Source organism: Silurus aristotelis (genome assembly GCF_946808225.1).
Source record: "Silurus aristotelis genome assembly, chromosome: 10".
Classification (NCBI taxonomy): domain Eukaryota; kingdom Metazoa; phylum Chordata; class Actinopteri; order Siluriformes; family Siluridae; genus Silurus; species Silurus aristotelis.
In genome coordinates, this window is record NC_139583.1 from 18,810,769 (window position 1) to 18,838,189 (window position 27,421).

The 27,421-nt window shown below is 39.3% G+C and overlaps 1 protein-coding gene across 1 annotated transcript; it reads right to left on the reverse strand.

Moving 5' to 3' along the window:
- Positions 1-65: 65 nt before the first annotated feature.
- Positions 66-25,980, reverse strand: spred3 (sprouty related EVH1 domain containing 3). The gene is made up of 6 exons (XM_083552692.1): positions 25,667-25,980; positions 23,577-23,742; positions 23,252-23,420; positions 22,960-23,021; positions 3,713-3,877; positions 66-3,320 (listed from the first exon to the last, which is right to left on the reverse strand). Exons 1-6 carry the CDS (start codon positions 25,675-25,677, stop codon positions 2,340-2,342), a joined length of 1,554 nt encoding a protein of 517 aa, XP_083408818.1. The 5' UTR covers positions 25,678-25,980; the 3' UTR covers positions 66-2,339.
- Positions 25,981-27,421: the final 1,441 nt, after the last annotated feature.

Consider the following 27,421-nt stretch of genomic DNA (forward strand, 5'->3'; position numbering starts at 1 on the left):
GCAAATCTCCTGTCAGTGAAAATGACAAGCACTCGTGAGACTTCCCCCTAAAAAATCTAAACCCATTTGGACATAATAGTAGAATTTATATTGTTTAAAAAGTTTCTGACAAATTACTCTAAACCTGTAAGCTTTTTTTGCCTGAACATACAAGACATTGATTTTATGATTCAGATATCCTATGTTTCATTAAAATATAGAATGAGGGTTTAATTAAGGATACAAACCCACAATATGTAACACATCAAAGCAGCACATTGGCACAAAGTCAGAGAAGTCAGACAGCACAGGAATAAAAACCTGTCTCCAAAAATAATTAGAATAAATATCTCATTAAATAAATATTTTTTTTTCTCATTAATGATTTTTCAATACATATTAAAATATGCACATTGGCTGAAATAAATGACCCAAAAAAGTAAGTACTTGTGTACATAGTTACTTTAAAACTATGTTATTGATTAATCAAATCAAAAGGCACATTTATCAAGATGAATGGATGGGGCATTGACGGGCAAACTCAACAAGGAAAGCTCAAGGACTAGATACTGGTGAGACTAATGATGGTCTACTACTAGTATAGGGAAAAGTGTTCGTAGGAGGGCATGTGTTTTATGACACTGTTTTCCTGTATCTATTACACTCCAAGAATGTTATTAATCTATAAAGTGCTTCCAATTAAGATTTTTTTTTTTTTTTACTGAAAAATGGGTAATATTTTAGTATTGCCTCCAGTGCCATATTAAAATACCTACACAGTATGGGTTGCTATCGCTCCGAAAAATCTGTGATCGGGGTTTCTGTGATGTTCTGCAGCAGAAGGGTTTAAAAAATATATGTTGGGGAGGGTAATAAAATAGCAGCTTGTAGACAAATATTTTAAAGCCATGTCCCATCAGATATACAATAAAAGCTATGAGGTTCAGTCTGAGATTACAGGCAGTGTTTGATCTGATTTATCTAAATTATTTACTATGAATATCATTTTTGTACATTGTATTCAGTTGCAAAAAGACCAAGGATCATACTAATCATTTCGAATGGTAAAAGTTTATATAAAATAACATTTATATTTGAATATAATGTAAGATCATGCTGGAATAATCACTGCAAAAATGTTTTGGTTTAATAGATCGGATAGTCCGCTTAATATAATATATGTTGTTCTCTAAAAAGGTCACTTTGCAATTGATTACAGTGACAAATTAGTGATATAGTACAGAATGGCAATAAAAGTGGCCAAACAACTCCTGTGTGATTCTGTGTACACATTACATTAAACAAATCGATTCTTCATATGCAGATACAGACTTCATACTCATCAGACTGAACAGATTAGACTGTTTGATTCTACATCATAAGCCATTTTCACCTTCAACTTTTTCAGTAATATTTCCTGTCCTCTTCGAGAGGCCTTTATTTTTTCTGGCCCCCTTATACTTTACAGCAGAGTCTTAATAAAAAATAGAACTTTTTATTTGTTATTAATTACACTAAATTTGTAATCTGCACATCAAGGCCAGTGTTGATATCTGTAATGTTATTTTTTTGCAGTTGCAATATAGGTTTGGTTTCCAACAGTAAAATATGGTACCTCTTCTTTTCTGAGTAGTGTGTTTTTGTGCATTGCAATTTTAGTGATCGCCCCATAAGCACCCATTGTAAAATAAAATAAAAGAATTTCCTGATCAGTGTACTCTAACATTTCCTTATCTGAAACAGCTCCAAAAACACACTGACCACTCAATATGCTACTGTATGCCAATGGCTTTGTAATTTTGGCTGCTTTTTCTTTATATATACTTTTTTCTTTTCCTCTATGCTGCCTGGAACATTGAGGCAAAACTCTGTTTAAAAAAAGGGGGGGGGGGGGGGGAGGAGGGAGCATGTTAATGAATCATACATAAAACAAAAACCTTTCAATGTTAAGGAAAGTAAGATATTATACATTGTCTTGTATTATCTTCCTAAAAAATGAAACAAAAAAATAATCTAACTTAGCTTTACACATTGGTGTTTTCGTCTGTGAGCCTTAACAACAGTCAGTCAGGGACGAGAATAGCTGGCGGTAGGAGCCATCTTCCTGCATCTTTGTGTTTCTCTGAAGTGCACAATGCAAACCTGTTAGTGCATTGTGTGTTGGCACCACCATTAAGGGTCCTGGTAGCATATGAACGGAATGCAGCAGAGGATTGTGGGGGAAAGGAGACTTTTTAATTATAGTTTTAAAGGTCTTGCCCTACAGCTATTCTTTAAAGGAAAAACATTTGGTGTTCTCCCTTCCCTCTCCTTCATCACAACAACCTCTCCCTGGCCTCAAAACCTCCTAAAGCCAGGTCTCACCGCACAGCCTTGTGCTTTCCACCACAGCAGCCGCATCTCTCCCCACAGCGCAGGCATGCTCGCAGGGGCAGGTAGCAGCACATGCAGGGCACAAAAAGTGACAGTGCCAGTAGTACCATCCAGCCGGCACAGCAGAGTGGGTGTGGCCTGCGGCCCAGAGAGTCTTCACATGAACAAGGCTCCCAGAACTCACCTTCAGAGTCTGACATGCAGTGGTAGAGCAGGCTCTCAGCACACCATACACATGTCCACTGGCGTAAGCAGTGTAGAGCTGGATCTGGAGCATCCTGGCAGCGGCCACGTCCATTCTCCGAGGCACTAAAGACCGAGCGACAGTACACACAACGTGATGAGCAGGAGGATGAGCCTTGTGGACATGGGCTGTCATCATCAGGTGAGATGGCATCTCCACCCCCGCTGGTCCCACTGCCCCCTCTCTTACGAGTCCGTGAACGGGGTGTGGCAAGTGAAGTATGGATGCAGCATGGTGAGGGTGAACTTTTGCCTGTCTCCTGAGGAGAGCCACTTGCAGGAGATGCTCCAGGCATAGCATTAGGCATACAGGTGGGTGAGGAGGAGTGGCGCCGAGAGCCTTTGGTGTCCAGCATAACAGTGACCTCACAGCCTGTAGTTCCCACAGCTGCCAGTTCTTTTTCAAAGTGCACAACACACAGCTCTGACTTGTCTGGCCCACTTCCTACCATGACCCCTCCTGTCAGACCCCCTACTTTGGTCCGTGTGGCCCCGGCACGTCGGTAGTCCTCATAGCCTCGTGAGCCCCATAAATCCTTGCATGGATCAATACTGCGTAGGTCACCTTCTTCCAGCAAGGACATAGTAGGAGAGAGTGGGGACAAGGGCGAGGAGGCAGGTTGTGCCAAAGGTGAGGTTGGGGGAGCAGGAGGAGGGGGAGGAGGCGCTGGCGGGTTCAACTCAGATACTTGAGAAATCTGGTGCTGGCATGATCGCCTATGGACCTGGAGGAAACCAAAATAATGGTGGGCAGAAATAGAGAACAATTAATGAAAACACAAATATCCATGCAATTAATCTTGCATGGACCTAACCATGTTTTTTGCTACCAATAAAACAATAAGAACTATTTGGTAACACTAACTTGTACACTGGGGAAAATAATTATTTGATCCCCTGAAGATTTTTGTAACTTTACCCCAAAAGAACTTAAACTCTCTCTTTTAATAAACCTCCTATAAAAATTCTAGACTACATTTCTTTGTGAGGGGTAAATTTATAAAATCAGCACGGAATCAAATAATTATTTCCCCCACTTTATATCTGCATTGTTATCTGTATCTTTTCACTTATCACATATATTTACTCTAAATAATGCAAAAGGCAGGTAAAATACCTGGGCAGGGGTCTGAGAAGTGACAGCATGCCCTTCCCCATACCCAAACTCTTCTGCTGCAGAGCGGACAAAGCAAGTGGAGGAGGACTCGCTTGTCACAATGGTTATAGGCTTGGGCAACATTTCCTTTCTGCTGTTGGAGGACGACTCACTGCCTGTGTGAGACTGACAAAGACAGAAGGTTATCAAACATACAGAACCTGTAAGTGCAGGGGTGTCCAAAGTTAGAGAAGGCAGAGAAACTGAAGCAAATGAAAGCTTTTCTAGGAAAAGAATTATAAGAGAAAATATGGTGCAGACCATTATGAGGGCTAATAAGTGGGGATGGGGGTTTCTGACTGCTAAGCATAGAAAACTACTCTTGAAAGCATGTTTAACTAAAGTGGTCAGTGACAGGAAAAAAACCCACAAATGTATGATTTTGCATGTCACTAAATCTGTCGGTTTATACATTACTTCAGTTATTCCATTAAAATTATATTTTCTATAATATATCTGTCTGGAGGGAGCCAGATTAGAGCAAAAAAGGGTTGACCCTCCTGTACTAGAACAAATTGTAACAAGATGTCATCAAACAGAGCCTTAGCACAGAAATCTTGGAAGAGCTAATTTTATGCATCGCATTTGGACATTCAGTGGATGGGAAGGCATAATTCCAAATATACTTTATTGTACCTTGGCTTACGATGGGTGTACAGCTTCACAACAGCTTTGTAAATACCAGCTATGAAAACTACTTTCATCAACAAAAAGTGAATGTGTATTGGCACCTGAATAGTAAATCTGAATATAGTTAATAAGATTTTAATTTATATGGAAAAATGAATGTATAATTTTATTTTTATTTACTTCTTCTTACGTACACTATGAGACCAAAAGTATCTGGACATCCAACTACTGAACATCCCATTCCAAAACCATGAGCATTAATATTGTTGTACGAGTTGTTCCCAGTCTGCTGCTACAGCAGCTTCCACTCCATTGAGAAGGTGTTTTTTTAGTGTTTGGATCTGAGGGTTTTTTGTTGGCACGGATGTTCAGCAAAAAGGGAGAAGAAATCATAATGTTAAAGCATAGAAAGACATTCTAAACATTTGTGTATTTTCAGCTTTGTGGCAACAGTTTAGGAAAGACCCTTTTATCGGAAATATTGTTAGGTAGCCCTGATGGATATTTACACAATTATAACCAAGTAATGTTCTAGGGATTGTTGCAACATATTTTGAAGTAAATTCTACATTAGCACTCAAATCTACAAGCTAGATCATAGCCTCACAAATAATAACATCAAGATTTTGGGCCAGTTACAATTCAGTTTTAAGTTTTATACACAGTATTTATACACATCTGCTATTAGGAACACATGTACACCTGCTCATTCATGTAGTTTTCTCATAAGTTAATTATGTGGCATCAGTATAATGTGTAAATTGCATGCATGCAATCATTGTCCTTAACCATTATTTGGCAGCTAGTTTCTCTCTGTGGTTCTCTTGAATTCTCCCTCTCTTTGTTTAGATATACCGTATTTTCTGAACTATAAGCCGCTACTTTTTTCCCCCACTTTGAACCCCACGGCTTAAACAATGAAGCGGCTAATTTTGGATTTTTCCTGGGTTTTTCCCGGTTTCACAAACTTCAAGCCAAAAAACCTGAACCCCATAACATGAGACCAATAAAATTGCCGAACGGGTTCACGTGAACCAATGAAATTCTTTATATTAAATCAGATGCGCTCCCACTGAATCGGGCCGCACCACATCATAAATATGGATGAGTTTCCTCTGACGTTTGACCTGCCGCTCACTCGGACTGTCAACAGGAAATGAGAATCATTTGTCACGCTGAAAACAACCGGGCATGAAAAAACACACTTCACCTGTGTTCTGAGCTGCGCGGCATCGGGAGAAAAGCTTCACCGGTGGTGATTTTTAAACGCACGACGATGCCAAAAGAAAAACTGAAAACTGCTGTGAAAGGAAGGAGGAAGACAGTGAACAATGACTTTCTTGGTAGGCTACTGTTTAGATACAAGCCGTGTAACAGACACTGTCTTTCGTTAAAGCCTGTGTAAAATTCATTCGTTTCACTGTAGGCACCTGCTTATAGACAGGTGCGGCTTATTTATGTTCAATATAAAAATCTTTGTAAAATTCTACATTTTTATTTGCTATTCCTGAGATACTAGTGATCCTGACTTCTACTGCTCTCTGGGTCTGTTTGATTCATTCCTGATTCATGCCCTATGTATAATTGGAGTTCTCATCACAAGGATGCCACTCACTGCTGCTGAGTTTGGCCTCATATTGACAGCTACCTAAGATGGCTTTGGATTGCAATTGCCAAGATGCACTCAAGTCTCCATCAGCAAACAGCTGATAACCTCAACAAAATAGACTTCATATTGGAAAGATAATGAATTTCTTGTTCGCACAATGGGAATTTTTGACTATAGATTACACTATATAGCACACTGTATATAATTACACTACTCCGTGTCATGGAAGATGAGGATGGGTTTTCTTTGAGTGTGGTTCCTCTCATATTGTCTTACTGTGTTTTTCTCTGGGTTGCTCTTAAAAGATAAATATTTACATTTACAGTTAAATCCAGAATTGGTTTATTTCTGTAAAGGTGATTTGTGGCAATGTCCATTATTAAAATACCATTCCAATGAAATTTGAATCAGGCAGATACAGCTAGAGTTTCAGGTAGTGTTCACATCAAATGTGACCTGTAGGGCTTTAACTGTGACGGTTGTTTGAGGCTGGTTTTTTTTATAAACTTCTAATTTCCTGGGTTCTTTACACAAAACAGAATGTTGTGAAAAACAAAATTTCACCTTGTTGATGAAATAGATTAAGGGAAATTAAGAGACTGGTTTAAACTGAATGTAATTTAAGCGCTTTTTCACTAATGTGGTAAGCAGAAAAGCATCTCAGAAAGCACAACACTTCAACTGAGCTCTTTATTTATTAATATTTTTTTGGTTTTCTGATCACAAAGTGATCATATCAGCAGTGTTGGTGCCTGAAGCAAAGTTGCTTAAAATGTTGCTCAGTCTGGCTTTAACTAATCAGATTTTCACTTGGCGACTCTGGGGCTATCAAGCATACAATAACATCTGCATTTTCATGTGCTTTAATTGGAAGGTCAAAGAGCACACTAGTCAGATCATGCAACCTAATAGACACTAATATATATATTGTCAGGGATCCACCAGCCACACCTCCACCTATCACTCCAAGCAGCTCTCCCACTTACTAATCAGCTACACCTGGCCCTCATCAGTTCTCACGCTACATAACCCCTGTTCCTCCAACAGCTCATTGTCTGTTCTAGAGCTTAGGCTAAGGAACACTGTCGGACTACCCATGTATCTCAGTTTGGTTTATCATTGTTAAAGAGACTGTGTGTTTTGTTTGCTACAGTCTAGTCAAAGCTTTCACCAGGATTAGTTTACCTGACGTTTCTTGGCGGTTTGCCGTTTTCTGCTTTGGCCTGTTTTTTTTTGTTAAAAACCCTTTTTGGATTCTACTTGGGTTTCCGGCATGTTCTTTCGCCTGACATATATATATATATATATATATATATATATATATATTAGTGGTGTGAAAAAGTGTTTCCTGATTAAAAAATCTTTTGCATGTTTGTCACACTAATGTTTCAGATCATCAAACTAATTAAAATATTAGTAAAATATAACAAGTGAACACAGCATGCAGTTTTTAAATAAAGGTTTTTATTATTGAGGGAAAACTAAATCCAAAACTACATGGCCCTGTGTGAAAAAGTGTTTGCTCCTAAACCTAATAACTGGTTGGGCCGCCCTTAGCAGCAGCAACTGCAATCAAGCGTTTGCGATAACTTGCAATGAGTCTGTTACAGCGCTGTGCAGAATTGTTGTAATTCAGCCACATAGGATGGTTTTACAAACATGAACCGCCTTTTTAGGGTCATGCCACAGCATCTCAATAGGATTCAGGTCAGGACTTTGACTAGGCCACTCCAAAGTCTTAATTTTGTTTTTCTTCAGCCATTCAGAGGTGGACTTGCTGCGGTGGTTATTTTTTAATCATTGTTCTGCTGCAGAACCCAAGTTTGCTTGAGCTTGAGGTTACAAACAGATGGCCGGACATTCTCCTTCAGGATTTTTTGGTAAAGAGCAGAATTCATGGTTTCATTTATCACAGCAAATCTTCCATGTCTTAAAGCACCAAAGCAGCCCCAGACCATCACACTACCACCACCATATTTTACTGTTGGTATGATGTTCTTTTTCTGAAATGTGGTGTTACTTTTATGCCAGACGTAATGGGACACACACCTTTCGAAAAGTTAAACTTTGAAGATGTTTTTTGAATCATAAAGATGTTTTTTGGCAAAACTGAGACGAGCCTTTATGTTTTTTTTTGCTCAGCAGCGGTTTTGGTCTTGGCAGTTCTTTGGATGTTGTTATGGGGTCTTTTGTGACCTCTTGGAAGAGTCGTCGCTGTGCTCTTGGGGTAATTTTGATCGCCGGCCACTCCTGGGAAGGTTCTCCACTGTTCCATGTTTTTGCCATTTGTAAATAATGGCTCTCACTGTGGTTCTCTGGAGTCCCAAAGCTTTAGAAATGGCTTTATAACCTTTTACACACTGATAGATCGCAATTACTTTCTTTCTCGTTTGTTTATGAATTTCTTTGGATTTCAGCATGATGTCTAGCTTTTAAGGATCTTTTGGTCTACTTCACTTGGTCAGGTAGGTCCTATTTGAGAGATTTCTTGATTGTGAACAGGTGTGGCAGTAATCAGGCCTGGGTGTAGCTGGAGAAATTTAACTCCGGTGTAATAAACCACAGTTTTACCAGGGGGGCAAACACTTTTTCACACAGGGCCATGTAGTTTTGGATTTTCTTTTCTTCTTTAATAATAAAACCACTAATTTAAAAAATTCATGTTGTGTTCACTTGTGTAAGCTTTTACTAATATTTAAATTAGTTTGATCATCTGAAACATTAAAGTGTGACAAACATGCAAAAAAATAAGGGGGCAAAAACTTGTTCACACCACTGTATATATAAAAGAACTTTTGTACATCGCTCTGGTTGCATTCTCTCTTTTACTTGTTTGATTGCTTCCGTCTCTTTTTTTGGAGGTAAAATACATGGCAAATTTGATTAAGGTCTGGTGATCTACTTGGCCAGTCTAAAACCACTTTTCCCTCTGATGACATTGTTTATTTGTGTTGGCAGTATATTTTAGTTTATTGTCTTGCTGCATGATGAATTGATTACATTTCTTTTTTCTGTAAATTGGCAAATGTTTTAGTTTGGTCAGTTCTGAAGTTCTGTATTTATTCTGTAAATATCTCGGTTCACCTGTTTCATGTCTCATTCTTAGTACACAAGTGGTTTCATTTTTTTCACAGCTTTCCGAATTGTTGCATTAGCAATGCCCAATGCTCGTGAATTGGTTTTAAACGATTTTCTCTCTTTGCCTTTATAAAGATGATCCCTAACCCTAACCCACCTATTTTCGTGATGTAAAAAATATTGGAACACTGGAACTGAGATGGATGTTTCTTTAATGTGTTGAGTTTGAATGGCTACTTCCAGAATAGGCTCAACTAACTAGCTTTAGTGATGATGTAAAACGTGGTGGTAAAAGCAGAATTAATTGAGAAAGAAACATTCTGCCTGCCAATTTACAGAGAAATGCATCTAATCTAATTTCAGGAAACTTCATCATAAAGCAAGACAATAACCCAAAACACAGTGCCAAAACAACAAATCACTTAATCAGAGAAAAGGGAACAACATAAATATCAGACTTGTTAAGACCTTTAATGTAATCTTTAAAAAATACAGAGGAAAAGAATATTTTATATTTGTGAAATTTTTTTTTAAAGTACAACACCCTGATTGCATAAGTCCGCGTAAAGGGGGAAAAGTGGAAGGTTGTAGACTAGCCTAGCCAGTCACCAGACTAAGCAATGCAAGAGTTTTGTTATTTTAGTTTGGTAAATCATTGGATCACTGGCTTGATGCAGTTGCAAGCAAAAGGTATGTAACCAAATATTACATGTTTTTTCACTTTAATTTATTTTAGGACATGTGGTTCCAAAATTTTTTCTTTAGGTTCCTAAATTTTTTTATGGACCACGAATAAAGTTGCACTGTTCTAATTTGGTTAATTTTGCTGAAAGAAAATGGAAAAAAGGTTTTTGATTTTGGATAAAAGGAAATAAAAGTTTAAATTCTGATCTATTGTCTCATATTCACATTTGGATCTTAAACCCAAATGTCATCAGTGCATGTTAAAAAAAAAAGTCTTTGTTTATAAAAAAAAAAAAAAAAAAAAAAACTTTTAATAAAAGTTATAAAAATAATAAAATAAAATAATAAATAATAAAAGGTTACGTATGTAAACCTGGTTCCCTGAGGGAACGAGATGCTGCGTCAACAACCCTCTGGGAACGCTTCCACGTGTCCATGCCCTAAATCATGTGTGTAATCTGTCCAACAGAAAGGCACCCATCACCGACGGGGTGATTTCACAACCAGTAAGCTATCAAAGCACATGCAGTGGAGATGATGCTAGCTTCTGCACTGGAAGTAAGCGATGCAGGGAGTGTGGCCTGGAGACGCAGTGTCTCTTTCCCTGAGGGAACCAGGGTTCCATACGTAACCTAGACACGTTCTCTTTCAAGAACTCGAGCTGTGTCTGAGGAAAACATGTCACTAACGGGTGCTTGCCCAGCGACTGCTCAGCAAGCGTGGCACGATAAGCTGTAATAGCCGACACGTAACACAACCCTGTGGTGAACTGTCCCTGAAAGAACTCCAGCACTGAACCGACTGGGCAGTTAACTAGGTCCAACTGGGTGCGCTTAAACCACACAGTGAATAGGCACCATTTTGTGGCATACGACCTCCTTATTGAGGGAGCTCCGGATTGAAGAATGGTCTCCACTACCTTGGCAGAGAGACCAGTGGCTAAGAGTTGTGCCCCTCAGGGGCAACAGCCACAGGCTCCATAACTCTGGGCATGGGTGAACCAAGGTGCCCCCTCCCAAGGAGGTCGCTCAAGAAGGGCTGCCAGGTCCACAAACCATGGTCTGCCTGTCCACCGAAGGACTTCATCCCAGCAAACCTTTTTTTTCAGAACTACCGGGAGCAGCGTAAAAGAGGGGCAGCTTCCCTTGGGACCAGAGGAGGATTTGACATGCCAGCCTGTATAGGGGTTAGATCACAGACCCCCCCGATGGTTGATGTAGGAGACCACTGATGTGTTGTCCATGTAGTGCTTTTTTTTTTCTTTTCCAGAAGGAAAGCTCCTGTCAAGAATATCTGATAGGGTGAGCAACAGATGCCTCTCTGTGGTCTCTAGTTCTGACGTGGACTGGCCAATGGCTCTACTGGTCTCCTTGGTAGTCCCAAGTGCCAGGTCCGTAGCACGACGTAGCTTTTGGACATTTTCAGCCCCCGTACAAACTTCCCCATCCAATTCTCGCAGCAGGTCAGCCTGGCATTTCTGTAACACGGCCATTGTGTGCAGCTGCGTACATCTTGCCCACCAAGGCCGAGGAAGTCCAAAGGGGCTTGGGGGCAGTGCCTTAAGGTACGCTGCAGCACCCGGGGAGAGATAGCCAGCTAGTGTCTCTTTAACCCGGGGCATCGCCCCTTAACTGAACTCTTTTAGCCCTACTACATCAGCGCAGAGGGAGACATAAGGACTGAAGAGATGAGTCAAGTATCGGCTGCTCCAGGATCTGGACACCTCGGTGTGCAGGTCCGTGAAAAATGGCAAACCCAGGCATAGAGGCAGTGACATAGGTTGCAGAAAGCGCTCATCCAGCTTCCTTGGCGGACACTGCTTCCGCTTCTCATCTGGCCAAGCGATTTCGAGCTTGATGACAGCACAAAAGGTCCTCAAACAAAGCTGGCTATGAGGTAGTGTCAGCGGGTTTGCTGGCATCCATGCCCTTCCCCCCTCCTCGAAGGAAGAGAGGTGGAGTGCAGCACTCTCTCTACAGGGGAAAGAAACTGCTGAATGGCGTGCTTCCAAGCCCTGGGAGAAAGCGCTGGATCCCCATGACAATGTGCTGTGTGTTCTGACACCTCTCTATCATAGAAAGCACTTATTTTCAGAAGTTTGTGTTATAGCTCTTCGAGCCTTGCGTGGCCATGAAACCATTTCAGTAGTCCTTTCTTAAATGACTAGGTACTATTCCTTGTTATGGCTGATTTGTTTGTGTGTGTTTGTTTGTGTATATAAAAATATAAATACAGAAATAGCAGCTCTTTAAATTCTATCCAAAGCAATAATTTCATTAATAATCATTTTCTGTATGAATTTTACTGGGTCATTGTAATTCTTTACTTTTGTTCTCTTTCAGCAATATTGTTGTAGATTCGCTGGTGTGGTTGGCGTCATTGTTCTGTTGCATGACCTAATTTTGGCAAGCTTTAGCTGTCGGACAGATGGCTTCACATTTGACTCTAGAATAATTTGTATAAAGAGAAGTTCATGGCAAATTAAGAAAGGATATATTATATTGGATGTTAGATACATGGCGCTTCTTTACCGCAACCACAAGCACTCAATAGGGTTCAGGTTTGGAGACATACTTGTCGACTCCATCACCTTCACCTTCAGATTCCTCAGCAAGGTAGTTGTCATCTTGGAAGTGTGTTTGGGGTCTTTATTGTGTTTAAAAACTGTGTTGGACAATCGGCCCAGTTTCTGAAGAGAGGGCATCATGTTCTGCTTTAGAAGGTCACAGTACATGTTGGAATCCATGTTTCCCTCAATGAACTGCAGCTCCCCAGTACCAGCGGCACTCACGCAGCCCCAGAACATGATGCTACCACCACCATGCTTGACTGTAGGCAAGACACAATTTTCTTGGTACTTTTCACCAGGGCGTCACCACACATGCTGGACACCATCTAAGCCAAACAAGTTTATCTTAATCTCATCAGACCACAGGACATGGTTCCAGTAATTCATGCTCTTGGACAGGTTCAGCAACTGTTTGTGGGCTTTCTTGTGAGCCAGCTTCAGAAGAGGCTTCCTTTTGGACAACAGCCATGCAAACCGACTTGTTGCAATGCTGGCAGCACTTAAGCGTCTACAAGCTTCTTGCACCTGTCTTTGAAAACCTTTGTATTACCCTGGCCACTGTACTGTAACTCAGTTTCTGGGTGTTACTGATCTTCTTATAGTCTAGGCCATCTTTGTGGAGAGCAACAATTCTAATACTCAAATTCTCAGAGAGTTCTTTGTCATGAAGTGCCATGTTGAGCATCCAGAGGTCTGTATTAGAGAATTGTATGCAAAGCATCAAATTTTAACTGCTCTAATACAAGATACACAAATTAGTATGATCCTGTCAAGCAGACAAAAACATGAACATGACGAATAGGACGTGTGGCTTTGCATGGTTACACGACATCAAGCTGTTATCACTTTTGTTCGGTGTACTCACTTTTGTTGCCAGCTATTTTGATTTTATATATATATATAATATATATATATATATATATATAATATATATATATATATATATTCATATATTCATTCATTTTATCCCGCTTATCCGTAATTCGGGTCGCGGGGGCAGCAGTCTAAGCAGGCCCCCGCCTTCGACTGCTGCCCAATCCTCACAGCATCGTCCCTTACGGTCCCTCCTGCAGGTGGTGAGCCCACGGGAAGATATGTTAGTGTTGGTATTAAGAGGTGGACTAAGTCGGGTAGGTACCCAATGAAGGCCCAGGTACCAAAATGTGTATAATGATTGTTACAGTGGGAACTATATATATATATTTACACAGTGTGGAAAAAATTGTCATCGTAGGTGCATGTCCACTGTGAGAGACATAATCTAAAAAAAAAAATCCAGAAATCACAATATATGATTTTTAAACTATTTATTTGTATGATACAGCTGCAAATAAGTATATGAACACCTGCAAATTTCTCCTGCAGTGTGTGCAAACCTGGTGAAAAACTTTGACTTTAACAAAGTAAAAAGTTAAAAAAAACATAAAAAAAAATTATTCAACTGAAAAATAATTTTTAATCACTAAACATTTGTTTAAAGTCTCAAATCAGTCACCAAAATCCGCTATGGTGCACACATCCGGCAATTAAAACCATCCGTGTGGAAACAAAGCAAAAGTTCAGTTTGGTGTCCTGATGGTTTACATAATTTAAAACACCATAGTTACTTTAAAACATTTATAAGAGTATTTTTATGAGCTGCCCTGTCATCTGAAATGTAAACAGGCTTGTCTGTTTGAGCAACTGGCTCATTGCAAATAAAGAGATGTAATGGGAACCTGTGGTTTGTTCTTTTTTCCATGTGTTTAATAGACATGAACAAGTTCTTTAAAACATGTCTACCATCTTGTGAAAAATGTCTATGTTCTATATGCTCTATGTTCAGTTTGGTTTTACTAATAATAAACATACATTTGCATAAAGCATCCATATTTGTCCATGCCCATGTTGATTAGAGTATTAAAAACTTGAAAGTATTACTTTAAGGTACATTTAGAATGGACAAAAATGTGTGATTAAGTTGCAAAATAACTCATGACAATCATGTGATTAATTGTAATTAAATATTTTAATCCCTTGATAGCCATAATATATATATTATATGTACTGTCTGTACAGTGCTTTCGGTTTGGTACACAGGTTTACCGAATGCAATCCTTTTTGTGTGTGGAACCTGTTAAAATTTGTCTTCCCCTTTAGGAATGTATTTATTAGCAAGTTTGTTTAGTCTCCACCTCGCATTTTTAGGGTTTTTATTACTATTATTGCTGTTGTTGTTGCTATTAAACTTGAAAACATACACAACAATGGTAGGGGTATAAAAAACACTCCGTAACGGAAATAAGTAAATAACGGGAATAAGTAAAAAAATAAAATAAAAAATGTTTTTGCGCATGCATGAAAATGCTAAAGAATCCATATCGCTAGCGCTAGCCGCTAATGGGGTCTAACAAATAAAAAATATTTAATTTCATTTTTTCATTTATTAAATTTTTTTGAAATAATTTTATTTGTGCTAATTTAATTGATTACTCAATTTAATCAATATAATAAAAGTGTATTGCATTAATTGATTTATTCGATAAATTTAGTATAATTTTGTATATATTATCTTATAAATTATTTAACCAAGCAGAAATTTTACTTAAAAAAAAAAAATAATTATATATATATATATATACAGTGAGGAAAATAAGTATTTGAACACCCTGCTATTTTGCAAGTTCTCCCACTTAGAAATCATGGAGGGGTCTGAAATTGTCATGGTAGATGCATGTCCACTGTGAGAGACATAATCTAAAAAAAAAAAAAACAGAAATCACAATATATGATTTTTAAACTATTTATCTGTATGATACAGCTGCAAATAAGTATTTGAACACCTGTCTATCAGCTAGAATTCTGACCCTCAAAGACCTGTTAGTCTGCCTTTAAAATGTCCACCTCCACTACATTTATTATCCTAAATTAGATGCACCTGTTTGAGGTTGTTAGCTGCATAAAGACACCTGTCCACCCCATACAATCAGTAAGAATCCAACTACTAACATGGCCAAGACCAAAGAGCTGTCCGAAGACACTAGAGACAAAATTGTACACCTCCACAAGGCTGGAAAGGGCTACGGGGAAATTGCCAAGCAGCTTGGTGAAAAAAGGTCCACTGTTGGAGCAATCATTAGAAAATGGAAGAAGCTAAACATGACTGTCAATCTCCCTCGGACTGGGGCTCCATGCAAGATCTCACCTCGTGGGGTCTCAATGATCCTAAGGAAGGTGAAAAATCAGCCCAGAACTACACGGGAGGAGCTGGTCAATGACCTGAAAAGAGCTGGGACCACCGTTTCCAAGGTTACTGTTGGTAATACACTAAGACGTCATGGTTTGAAATCATGCATGGCACGGAAGGTTCCCCTGCTTAAACCAGCACATGTCCAGGCACGTCTTAAGTTTGCCAATGACCATTTGGATGATCCAGAGGAGTCATGGAAGAAAGTCATGTGGTCAGTTGAGACCAAAATATAACTTTTGGGTCATAGTTCCACTAAATGTGTTTGGAGGAAGAAGAATGATGAGTACCATCCCAAGAACACCATCCCTACTGTGAAGCATGGGGGTGGTAGCATCATGCTTTGGGGGTGTTTTTCTGCACATGGGACAGGGCGACTGCACTGTATTAAGGAGAGGATGACCGGGGCCATGTATTGCGAGATTTTGGGGAACAACCTCCTTCCCTCAGTTAGAGCATTGAAGATGGGTCGAGGCTGGGTCTTTCAACATGACAATGACTCGAAGCACACAGCCAGGATAACCAAGGAGTGGCTCTGTAAGAAGCATATCAAGGTTCAGGCGTGGCCTAGCCAGTCTCCAGACCTAAACCCAGTAGAGAATCTTTGGAGGGAGCTCAAACTCCGTGTTTCTCAGCGACAGGCCAGAAACCTGACTGATCTAGAGAAGATCTGTGTGGAGGAGTGGGCCAAAATCCCTCCTGCAGTGTGTGCAAACCTGGTGAAAAACTACAGGAAACGTTTGACCTCTGTAACTGCAAACAAAGGCTACTGTACCAAATATTAACATTGACTTTCTCAGGTGTTCAAATACTTATTTGCAGCTGTATCATACAAATAAATAGTTACAAAATCATATATTGTGATTTCTGAATTTTTTTTTTTAGATTATGTCTCTCACAGTGGGCATGCACCTACCATGACAATTTCAGACCCCTCCATGATTTCTAAGTGGGAGAACTTGCAAAATAGCAGGGTGTTCAAATACTTATTTTCCTCACTGTATATATAGTGCATTTAGAAATTATTCAGACCCCCTTCACTTTTTTTCAATTTTGTTATGTTGCAGCCTGATACTAATGTATTTAGTATTAATATGTATTTTTTCAATTGATCTACACTCAATACCCCATAATTACCAAATTAAACCTGAATTATAGAAATGTCAATAAATTATTTAAAATTAAAAACCTGACATATCGCATGAACATAAGCATTCAGTATGCAAAACACTAGACAGTTAGCTCAGTTGTCTCCTATTTCTCTTTATCATTGCTGAGATGTTTCTAGACCTTGACTGGGGTCTACGTATGGAAAAGTTTATTGATTGGACATGATTAGGAAAGGCACACACCTCTCTATACCTCACAGCAGACAATGCATATCAGAGCAAAAACTAAGCTATGAGGTCAAAAAAAGTGCCTGCGGAGCTCAGAGACAGGATTGTTGGCTAGAGCTGGGGAAGTCTACAAAAAATTGTTGCTGCACTGATGATTTCCAAAAGCACAGTGGCCTCCATTATTCTCAAATGAAAGAAGTGTCGCACAACCAGGACTCTTCCAAGAGCTGGTCATCCTGCCAAACTGAGCAATCAAAGGAGAAAGGCCTAGTAAAGAGGTGACCAATTACCCAATGGTCACTCTGACTGAGCTAACAGAGATCCTGTGTGAAGATGGGACAAAGTTCCAGAAGGACCACTATCTCAGCCCTCCACTGATCTGGGCTTGAAGTATGCAAAAAAGCACCCAAAGGACTCTCAGACAGTGTGGAACGAGATTTTCTGGTCTGATGAAACCAAGATTCAACTGTTTGCCTCAATTCCAAACATAATGTGTGGTGGAAATCAGGCTCAGCTCATCATCATCATCTGCCCCAAACCATCCCAAAAGTGGAGCATGATGGTGGCAGTATTATGCTCTGGGTTGAAGTAAAGCTGAATGGCAAAAAGTACCACGATATACTTAATGAACAAGTGTTCCACAGTGCTCAGGACCTCAGACTGGGCAGAGGGTTGACCTTTCTACATAACAACAACCATAAGCACACAGTTAAGACAACACAGGAGTCGCTTAGGGACAAGTCTGTGAATGCCCTAAAGTAGCCCAGCCAGAACCCTGAATTAAACCTTTTTAAACATATCTGTAGAAACCTGGCTGTCCACTAACAGTCCCCATTCAACCCCATTTGACTTGAGAGGATTTGCATTGAAGAATGGCAAAAAATCCAGGTGTGCAAAGCATGATGCATCTTTCCTAAACTGACTCAAAGCTGTAACTGCCAAAACTAAATACTGAGTAAAGAGTCTGAATATGTATCTGTTCATATGTAAAAACCAAAAGAAAAAAAACATAGATTTCGTGAATTTTGTTTTCATTTTGTCATTCTGGGGTACCGATTTTAGATTAATGAGAGAAAAAAAAATTACAATTGTAGTATCAGGTTGCAACATAACAAAATTATAAAGAGTAAGTTAAAGGGGTCTGAATACTTTCTGAATGCTTAATGTACTATATATATATATATATATATATATATATATATATATATATATATATATATATATATATATATATATAGTGGTGGGCCATCAGGGCCAGCAAAGACTTCAATGCTGGCTTAATCACTATCAAAAGTACTGACCTACATTTACAACCTAAATTTTAATATTTGTTTTATTAAATTGTATTAATTTATTCCCAACAGTTTATTCTCTTCATTTCATAGTGTTTCTCTTGGCTGCACTGCTTCCAGGACGTGGATGTGGATGTTAGATTTATTGTCCAATCAGATTTCAGCCTCAATCTACCCTTCCCAAGGCCTTCATAATCAGTAGTGCTGACCGATGTTCCATAGACTAATATTAGCAATGGGTCTGTTTCTTTAACCAATCAGATTTCAAATTTGCCTCACAGGGCAGCTTGCTGAACCAGAATAGCGTCAGCATTTTCTCGTCCTCTAAATGGTTGTTCAGAGGGAAACTGTTACAGCCAATTCGATTAGCAAAACACACACATCTTCAAGGCGAAGCTAGCTAGCTTGTCTCAGCCTGGGAATGGGTTTGTTCTCCACTTTCACACCAGTGAATACGAGCCTTAACACTGGTTTACAGCCTCTGAGGAGCGGTGCAAATTATGTGAGTATGCATCATGAATATGCATCTCTGGTAAGTATGATGTATTTTATTTAAATTTTTTATGTTTTTGTCATGTATTAGACAAATATTGATTCTGAACTGCTCCAGGTGCGGTGGTTTGGAGTCTTAACTGGGTTTCTTGCTTTCTAGTAAAATGGTATTCACCCTCAATATGTAAAATGCCTCTCTCTCTGTAATGCCACGCGTTGTTATTTTGCGTTTTTGTATAGTATTGATGGTTTCTGTAATTGCGACGTGTTAGTGTTGGTATTAAGAGGTGGACTAAGTCGGGTAGGTACCCAATGAAGGCCCGGGTACCAAAATGCACCAAAATGTGTATAATGATTGTTACAGTGGGAACTTACCCGATTAATTTGGCAATTTATATATATATATATATATATATATATATATATATATATATATATATATATATATATATATATATATAATATTATATGATATATATATATATATATATATATATATATATATATATATATATATATATACAGTGGGTACGGAAAGTATTCAGACCCCCTTAAATTTTTCACTCTTTTTTATTTTGCAGCCATTTGCTAAAATCATTTAAGTTCATTTCTTTTCCTCATGAATGTACACATAGCACCCTATATTGACAGAAAAACACAGAATTGTTGACATTGTTGCAGATTTATTATAAAAGAAAAACTGAAATATCACATGGTCCTAAGTATTCAGACCCTTTGCTCAGTATTTAATAGAAGCCCCCTTTTGATCTAATCTAGTCTTTTTGGGAAGGATGCAACAAGTTTTTCACACCTGGATTCAGGGATCCTCTGCCATTCCTCCTTGCAGATCCTCTCCAGTTCTGTCAGGTTGGACGGTAAACGTTGGAGGACAGCTATTTTTAGGTCTATCCAGAGATGCTCAATTGGGTTTAAGTCATTGCTCTGTCTGGGCCATTCAAGAACAGTCACAGAGTTGTTGTGAAGCCACTCCATCGTTATTTTAGCTGTGTGCTTAGGGTCATTGTCTTGTTGGAAGGTAAACCTTCAGCCCAGTCTGAGGTCCAAAGCACTCTCGAGAAGGTTTTCGTCCAGGATATCCCTGTGCTTGGCCGCATTCATCTTTCCCTTGATTGCAACCAGTCGTCCTGTCCCTGCAGCTGAAAAACACCCCCACAGCATGATGCTGCCACCACCATGCTTCATTGTTGAGACTGTACTGGACAGGTGATGAGCAGTGCCTGGTTTTCTCCACACATACCGCTTAGAATTAAGGCCAAAAAGTTATATCTTGGTCTCATCAGACCAGAGAATCTTATTTCTCACCATCTTGGAGAACTCCATGCGGGTTTTCATGTGTCCTGCACTGAGGAGAGGCTTCCGTCGGGCCACTCTGCTATGAAGCCCCACTGGTGAAGGGCTGCAGTGATAGTTGACTTTCTACAACTTTCTCCCATCTCCCGACTGCATCTCTGGAGCTCAGCCACAGTGATCTTTGGGTTCTTCTTTACCTCTCTCATCAAGGCTCTTCTCCCCCGATAGCTCAGTTTGGCCGGTCGGCCAGCTCTAGGAATGGTTCTGGTCGTCCCAAACGCCTTCCATTTGAGGATTATGGAGGCCACTGTGCTCTTAGGAACCTTAAGTGCAGCAAAAAATCTGTGCCTTGCCACAATTCTGTCTCTGAGCTCTTCAGGCAGTTCCTTTGACCTTAATGATTCTCATTTGCTCTGACATGCATTGTGATCTGTAAGGTCTTATATAAACAGGTGTGTGGCTTTCCTAATCAAGTCCAATCAGTATAATCAAAAATTTCTGGACTCAAATGAAGGTGTAGAACCATCTCAAGGATGATCAGAAGAAATGGAGAGCACCTGAGTTAAATATATGAGTGTCACAGCAAAGGGTCTGAATACTTAGGACCATGTGATATTTCAGTTTTTCTTTTTTAATAAATCTGCAAAAAGGTCAACAATTCTGTGTTTTTCTGTCAGTATGGGGTGCTATGTGTACATTCATGAGGAAGAAGAATGAACTTAAATGATTTTAGCAAATGGCTGCAATATAACAAAGAGTGAAAAATTTAAGTGGGTCTGAATACTTATTTTCCTCACTGTATATATATATATACAGTGAGGAAAATAAGTATTTGAACACCCTGCTATTTTGCTATTTCTCCCACTTAGAAATCATGGAGGGGTCTGAAATTGTCATCGTAGGTGCATGTCCACTGTGAGAGACATAATCTAAAAAATAAAATCCAGAAATCACAATATATGATTTTTTAACTATTTATTTGTATGATACAGCTGCAAATAAGTATATGAACACCTGTCTATCAGCTAGAATTCTGACCCTCAAAGACCTGTTAGTCTGCCTTTAAAATGTCCACCTCCACTACATTTATTATCCTAAATTAGGTGCACCTGTTTGAGGTCGTTAGCTGCATAAAGACACCTGTCCACCCCATACAATCAGTAAGAATCCAACTACTAACATGGCCAAGACCAAAGAGCTGTCCGAAGACACTAGAGACAAAATTGTACACCTCCACAAGGCTGGAAAGGGCTACGGGGAAATTGCCAAGCAGCTTGGTTAAAAAAGGTCCACTGTTGGAGCAATCATTAGAAAATGGAAGAAGCTAAACATGACTGTCAATCTCACTCGGACTGGAGCTCCATGCAAGTTCTCACCTTGTGGGGTCTCAATGATCCTAAGGAAGGTGAGAAATCAGCCCAGAACTACACGGGAGGAGCTGGTCAATGACCTGAAAAGAGCTGGGACCACCCTTTCCAAGGTTACTGTTGGTAATACACTAAGACGTCATGGTTTGAAATCATGCATGGCACGGAAGGTTCCCCTGATTAAACCAGCACATGTCCAGGCATGTTTTAAGTTTGCCAATGACCATTTGGATGATCCAGAGGAGTCATGGGAGAAAGTCATGTGTTCAGATGTGACCAAAATAGAACTTCTGGGTCATAATTCCACTCAACGTGTTTGGAGGAAGAAGAATGATGAGTACCATCCTAAGAACACCATCCCTACTGTGAAGCATGGGGGTGGTAGCATCATGCTTTGGGGGTGTTTTTCTGCACATGGGACAGGGCGACTGCATTGTATTAAGGAGAGGATGACCGGGGCCATGTATTGCGAGATTTTGGGGAACAACCTCCTTCCCTCAGTTAGAGCATTGAAGATGGGTCGAGGCTGGGTCTTTCAACATGACAATGACCCGAAGCACACAGCCAGGATAACCAAGGAGTGGCTCTGTAAGAAGCATATCAAGGTTCTGAGGTGGCCTAGCCAGTCTCCAGACCTAAACCCAATAAAGAATCTTTGGAGGAAGCTCAAACTCCGTGTTTCCAAGCGACAGGCCAGAAACCTGACTGATCTAGAGAAGATCTGTGTGGAGGAGTGGGCCAAAATCCCTCCTGCAGTGTGTGCAAACCTGGTGAAAAACTTTGACTTTAACATTGACTTTCTCAGGTGTTCAAATACTTATTTGCAGCTGTATCATTCAGATAAATAGTTAAAAAAAATTATACATTGTGATTTCTGGATTTTTTTTTTTTAGATTATGTCTCTCACAGTGGACATGCACCTATGATGACAATTTCAGACCCCTCCATGATATATATATATAATTTATGCCAAATTATATGTTTACATAGAATTACATATTGATTAATATACCAATTGTATTCAACTCTTTTATTTTAATTAGTCTTTAGATCTATGAAATGTATGGATCTCCTGTTCAAAATCAAAGTCTTTAGAAGTTGTTTCTAATTGGGTCTAATTTTTTTCCCAAGTGAGAAATAGCCTCCAGTACAGAATATTCTTGAATCTTTCTTAATAATTCCAGAAAAGCGGCCAGATAAACCAGATAAGAGTTTATTTAATCTTTAATTTTTTTCAGTTTCTGAGGGCTGTCCAATTCTTGGTATTGTCTTGGTGGTGGGTTATTCGAGTTTGAGTGAGATTGATTGATTTAATTCTTAGCACAGTCACAGGCCTCATTGATAAAAGGAGTGCACATTTGTTTAGCCAGGTTGTTGTTTTTCCCCTAAAATTATTTCATATTAAAGGTGGGGGGAAAAGTTAGCAGTGTAATGCTTCCCTCCTCCCAAAAAAAACAACAACATTAGGAAGTCTAGTGATCAAAAATTCAGCCACTGAGATTTATCTGTCTTTGTGGAATGTAAAATATAAGGGCTTGTTTTGTCATTGGACTGTATTTTAAACATAAATTACTTGAAAGTGATAAAAGTTATGAGGTGATAAATAGACTCACTGCTTGACCATCATCTTCAGTGTCCCCTTCTTCTGGTGTGGAGGAAGAAGGAGAGTCAAAGCCTTGAAAGGAAAGTTATCGAAAAAGAATTAGATTTTAGATTTTTACATGCAAAAATATTGTGGATATTAAAATGACGTTTACAAAAATAGTAATACAGTATATTTTACATAATAAACCAAATAAATGAGATCATAAGATTCCACAAGACAAAGGTAGCAGGTAGAATAACCAATATTGATATTTGTAATCTCATCAATAACTTTTATAGGCCTCTAGGTTTTTGGCATACCTTTGTCCAGCTTGTCAAGGACAATTTGAAGGCCCTTCTCAAAAGAAATGGCATCAGCTGGACTCTGGAAGGTTAGGCCAAACTTCCTCTCCTCCACACGCCAGTGATGGAAGATGGGGTTCACCTTGTTGTAGATTAGACCCTTTTGAATGGGACATTCAAGCACGGGCTACATAGAAAGAGACGGGTCAGTGTGGGTCTGTGAATAAGTTGGCATCACATATACCTTTAAACTGCTGACCCAAAAATGGCATACAGTAAGTCAGAGCCAGTACAAATAAAATGTCAGTTGGAGACTGGCATGAACACACACGCACACACTCACTGCTCGATCGCGCAGCCGTTCTCCACGTATGACATATTCCTTGTGCCCTTGGCTTTCAGAACTCCTCCCTTTACAGATGACAACGTGGCTGAGGCCTCCACCTCCAAGGGGCACCCAGCCACCACTAGAATCGTCACGTGTCATTACCACTGCTCGGACACGCACGCTGTAAAGGAGGTGTGAGGTGTGAGGACACAGGCTAGTAGAGCATCAGATATCAGAAGCACTCACACACAAAAACACTTAAACACCTACATGAATGCATATGGCACACAAACACCCAACATTATCCACCCACCTTAATATGTGCATGCGAGCACACACACACATGCACACGAGCACAGGTGCACACCTAAACATCCGAATAACCAACACAGGTTTTACTAAAGGACCAACAAAACTGTGGAAAACTCCACAGTGTGTGAAATAGAACAGCAAAGGCCGAGTGATGCAAAATAGTGACATTTATTGTTCAGTGTTTGTATAACAAATAATAAACGGGGCCTTATAAAGAAATTATGATTTTTTTTTTTGTTGTTGTTGTTGTTCACTACAGATGACTTGATTGATTTGTAATTTTGTTTTAATAAACCATGCACTATTATAAACTAACATTTAGATAGATTGTCATGTGTCTGATCTTGGTTTTCCATTTAAATTCATTTAACCATCAGCGTCAGGATGAAACTCCGCCAGTGATGTACAGGAAGGCTGAGCGAGTGTTAGTGAAGGATCACGTGAGAGAGTGCAACGCGTTCTCGCTTTCAATCCAGGAAACGCAACATATTAACAGGCGTAGTTGCTTTCATGTAGTTGAATGCTTGGTGTAAACCGAGTGGCACATAAATGACTGAACGCGTTCATATGATTGAATGCGTTCATATTGTAAAAAAAAAAAAAAAAGAGGTAGATCATAAATGAATGGTGGGAATGAGATTGCAGCAAAAAAAATAAAAAATAAATGTCGAGACAGACTGAAATGTCTCAGCCCCCATGACCTAGAGGGAGAAAGAGAAATCCACTGAGCTTTTTCTCACAGAGATATATCAATGAACGCGCCCATTAGCCATACGAGGCCCGTGCTATGTGAGCCCAGGCACAGCGATATTTTTCCACACCAAGAATCCCAATTTAATGCATGATATAATAAACGCACACACACACACACACACATACACACACATACACACACAGATTTGTCGATATTGTGTTGTTAATTATTTGAAGACATTCCGTTTTCTCTCCCACCTATCCCCAGCTCACATCTGCGCTCGCTCGCGCGTCGACACAAGCAATTTTATGAATGAAATACAAGAAAAGTGGCGGAATAAAAAAAAAAAGTGATATTGTGTATGAATGTATGCATTTGTTAAGGTAAAAAAATGAAAGATGAGTGGGTGCAAGAAGGAATGGAGGAAGAAAGAGCCGGGTTGTAGGGGGGGAGGGGGGGGGGGCATGAGGAAAGGAAGAAGAGGAGGGGGTTGAGGAAGAGGGGGAGAGAAAATCGCATTTCATTCATAAAGTTTGGCTTTAAAAACCATAATGAAACCCGAGCAGCGTTGAAAAAAAGCGTAAGACAGTCCCCCTCTCTCTTTCTATCAGGCTACATAAGTGAATGGCATCCGCAACGAGATCACGGTCGGGGAAAAAACGCCATATTTAGGATTTATTTTCAGGGTACATCTACACATTCCGTGACATATTTCATTCGCTACGTGAACTGTGAAAATAAAATTCATATATCACTATATATTAATTAAATCGTGCCATTGCGTATTTTCAAGAAGGAAGATGTACTAGAAATCATTTGGGTACGGCGTTTTCCAGTAACATATTTTTTTTACACCATGATTGAGACAAATGTCAAAATTATTTGTATATATTACTTTCAGAAGTGTAGACGAAAAATAATACGCTGTGAATATCTAACGCTGCATGTTCTGAAAAATAGATCTAAATATCAGCTATAAGCGCATTCCATGCTCCGTGTTTAGAGGTGGTTAAAAAATGGGAAGAAAAAAAATAACTGTTCCACAGCACATCTATTTTGTCTTCTGTAATGTTCGGTCGAATAAAATACAAGGACTTACTCGCCCTCCATGGCTCGGTGCTGCTTGCCGCTTTGAGCTGGCTGCCCCGGTCTCCTGTCTTTTTTATTTCCCTTCTCACCGGAACACACACGCGCTTACTCTCGCTCTCTTTTGCTCTTTCGCTCTCTCTCACACACACACGCACGCGCGCGCGCGCGCACGCAAGCACGCACCCCCCCAACCCCAACAAATATACGTGAACGTACAGTCTTTCATAAACGCGATCAGTGTTTTCATTTTCTTATCTTTTTGTGTCTATATATTCTTTGGTTTGTTAGAATAGGGCTCGAGGATGCAGCAGCCATTTTCCGTTTGTTATACCGACAGCATCCTCTCCCTCTCTCTCTCTATCTCTCTCTCTCTCTCTCGCAGTCACTCCCTCCCTATTTCTTTTCCTTGTTTCCTTGTACGCTACCTGCCGCGTTTCCTGCCTTCTGACCATCGCGAAGCTCCAAAACAACAGATCACTCACCAGTCTCAACGGAGGACATCTAGTGAAAAATGGCAGTTCTAAAAGTCAGTTATTGTGTTCAGTTCAAGCAATATTTTGGCCTGGTCGGATTACGTCGTTACTTTGATTGCGATCAGAAAATACCCTGCACCAAAGAACGTCAGGTCCTTGTCACATTAATGTAGTGCTTTTTGATGTGAGAGAAAACATACAAAGATAGAAAGATAAATATATGACATGCTATAGCATAGATTAACCTTCAAATTAGGAGAACACAAAGAAATCAGTCATCAAATAATCGAATATGTAATGCTATTGGCGGCAAAGGCCTCCTAACTGTAGCCCCGACATTAGCGGTGATACTGTTCAGTACCTTGGAAAGCTCCTTTGAGGCTCCCAATTGTATACGACGCATAGCCAATGGAGCCACTACTGTGTTCTTACTTGTTTCCATTGAGTTGTTTCTCCATTCATGTACAACTCCCATTCATAGCCTGCCATTGATAAGCAACCACTGCATATTAGAGAGGTTTTCATGTACAAAGATTTTATTCCTCCAATAAAATAAATTTATATTTTTATTTTCTTTTTTTTTTATGAATTAATAATGCGAAGTATAATTGACTTGCTCAAGGAAACAGGTCTGCCAGTGTCCCAGTGTTTTTAATGTTTTTACAAGCAATACAAGAGTGATCTACAAGACACACGGAGTGCTTATTGTCATATGAATTTCCATGGTTACTAAACAAGGTCTATGGCTATCTAGCTTTGGAAAGCAAACAGAGAAAGCAAAGGACTAGTACCACAAATAACTGGCACAGAAACTTCCATACACCTCTGATTAAAATGTGGATGAACACATCTGTCGATTGGATTCTTTGCTTGGCAGTTTGAATTTTGTTTCCTGTAAGGTGTTTACTAAATCCGTGTATTATTTATGAAGGGTGTTGAATATATTAAATTTGTGATCCTGGCATATTTATTTGCTCAATGTTGTTTTTTGTTATAGAACATACAGACATGAAATACAGTAACATACAGTATATTAAGAATATAAAAAATGTACACTTATATGTGTGTGTGTGTATATATATATATATATATATATATATATATATATATATATATATATATATATATATATATATATATATATATATATATATATATATATATATATATATGTATAGACCAAAAGTTTGGACACACCTTCTCATTCAAAGAGTTTTCTTTATTTTCATGACTATGAAAATTGTAGAGTCACACTGAAGGCATCAAAACTATGAATGAACACATGTGGAATT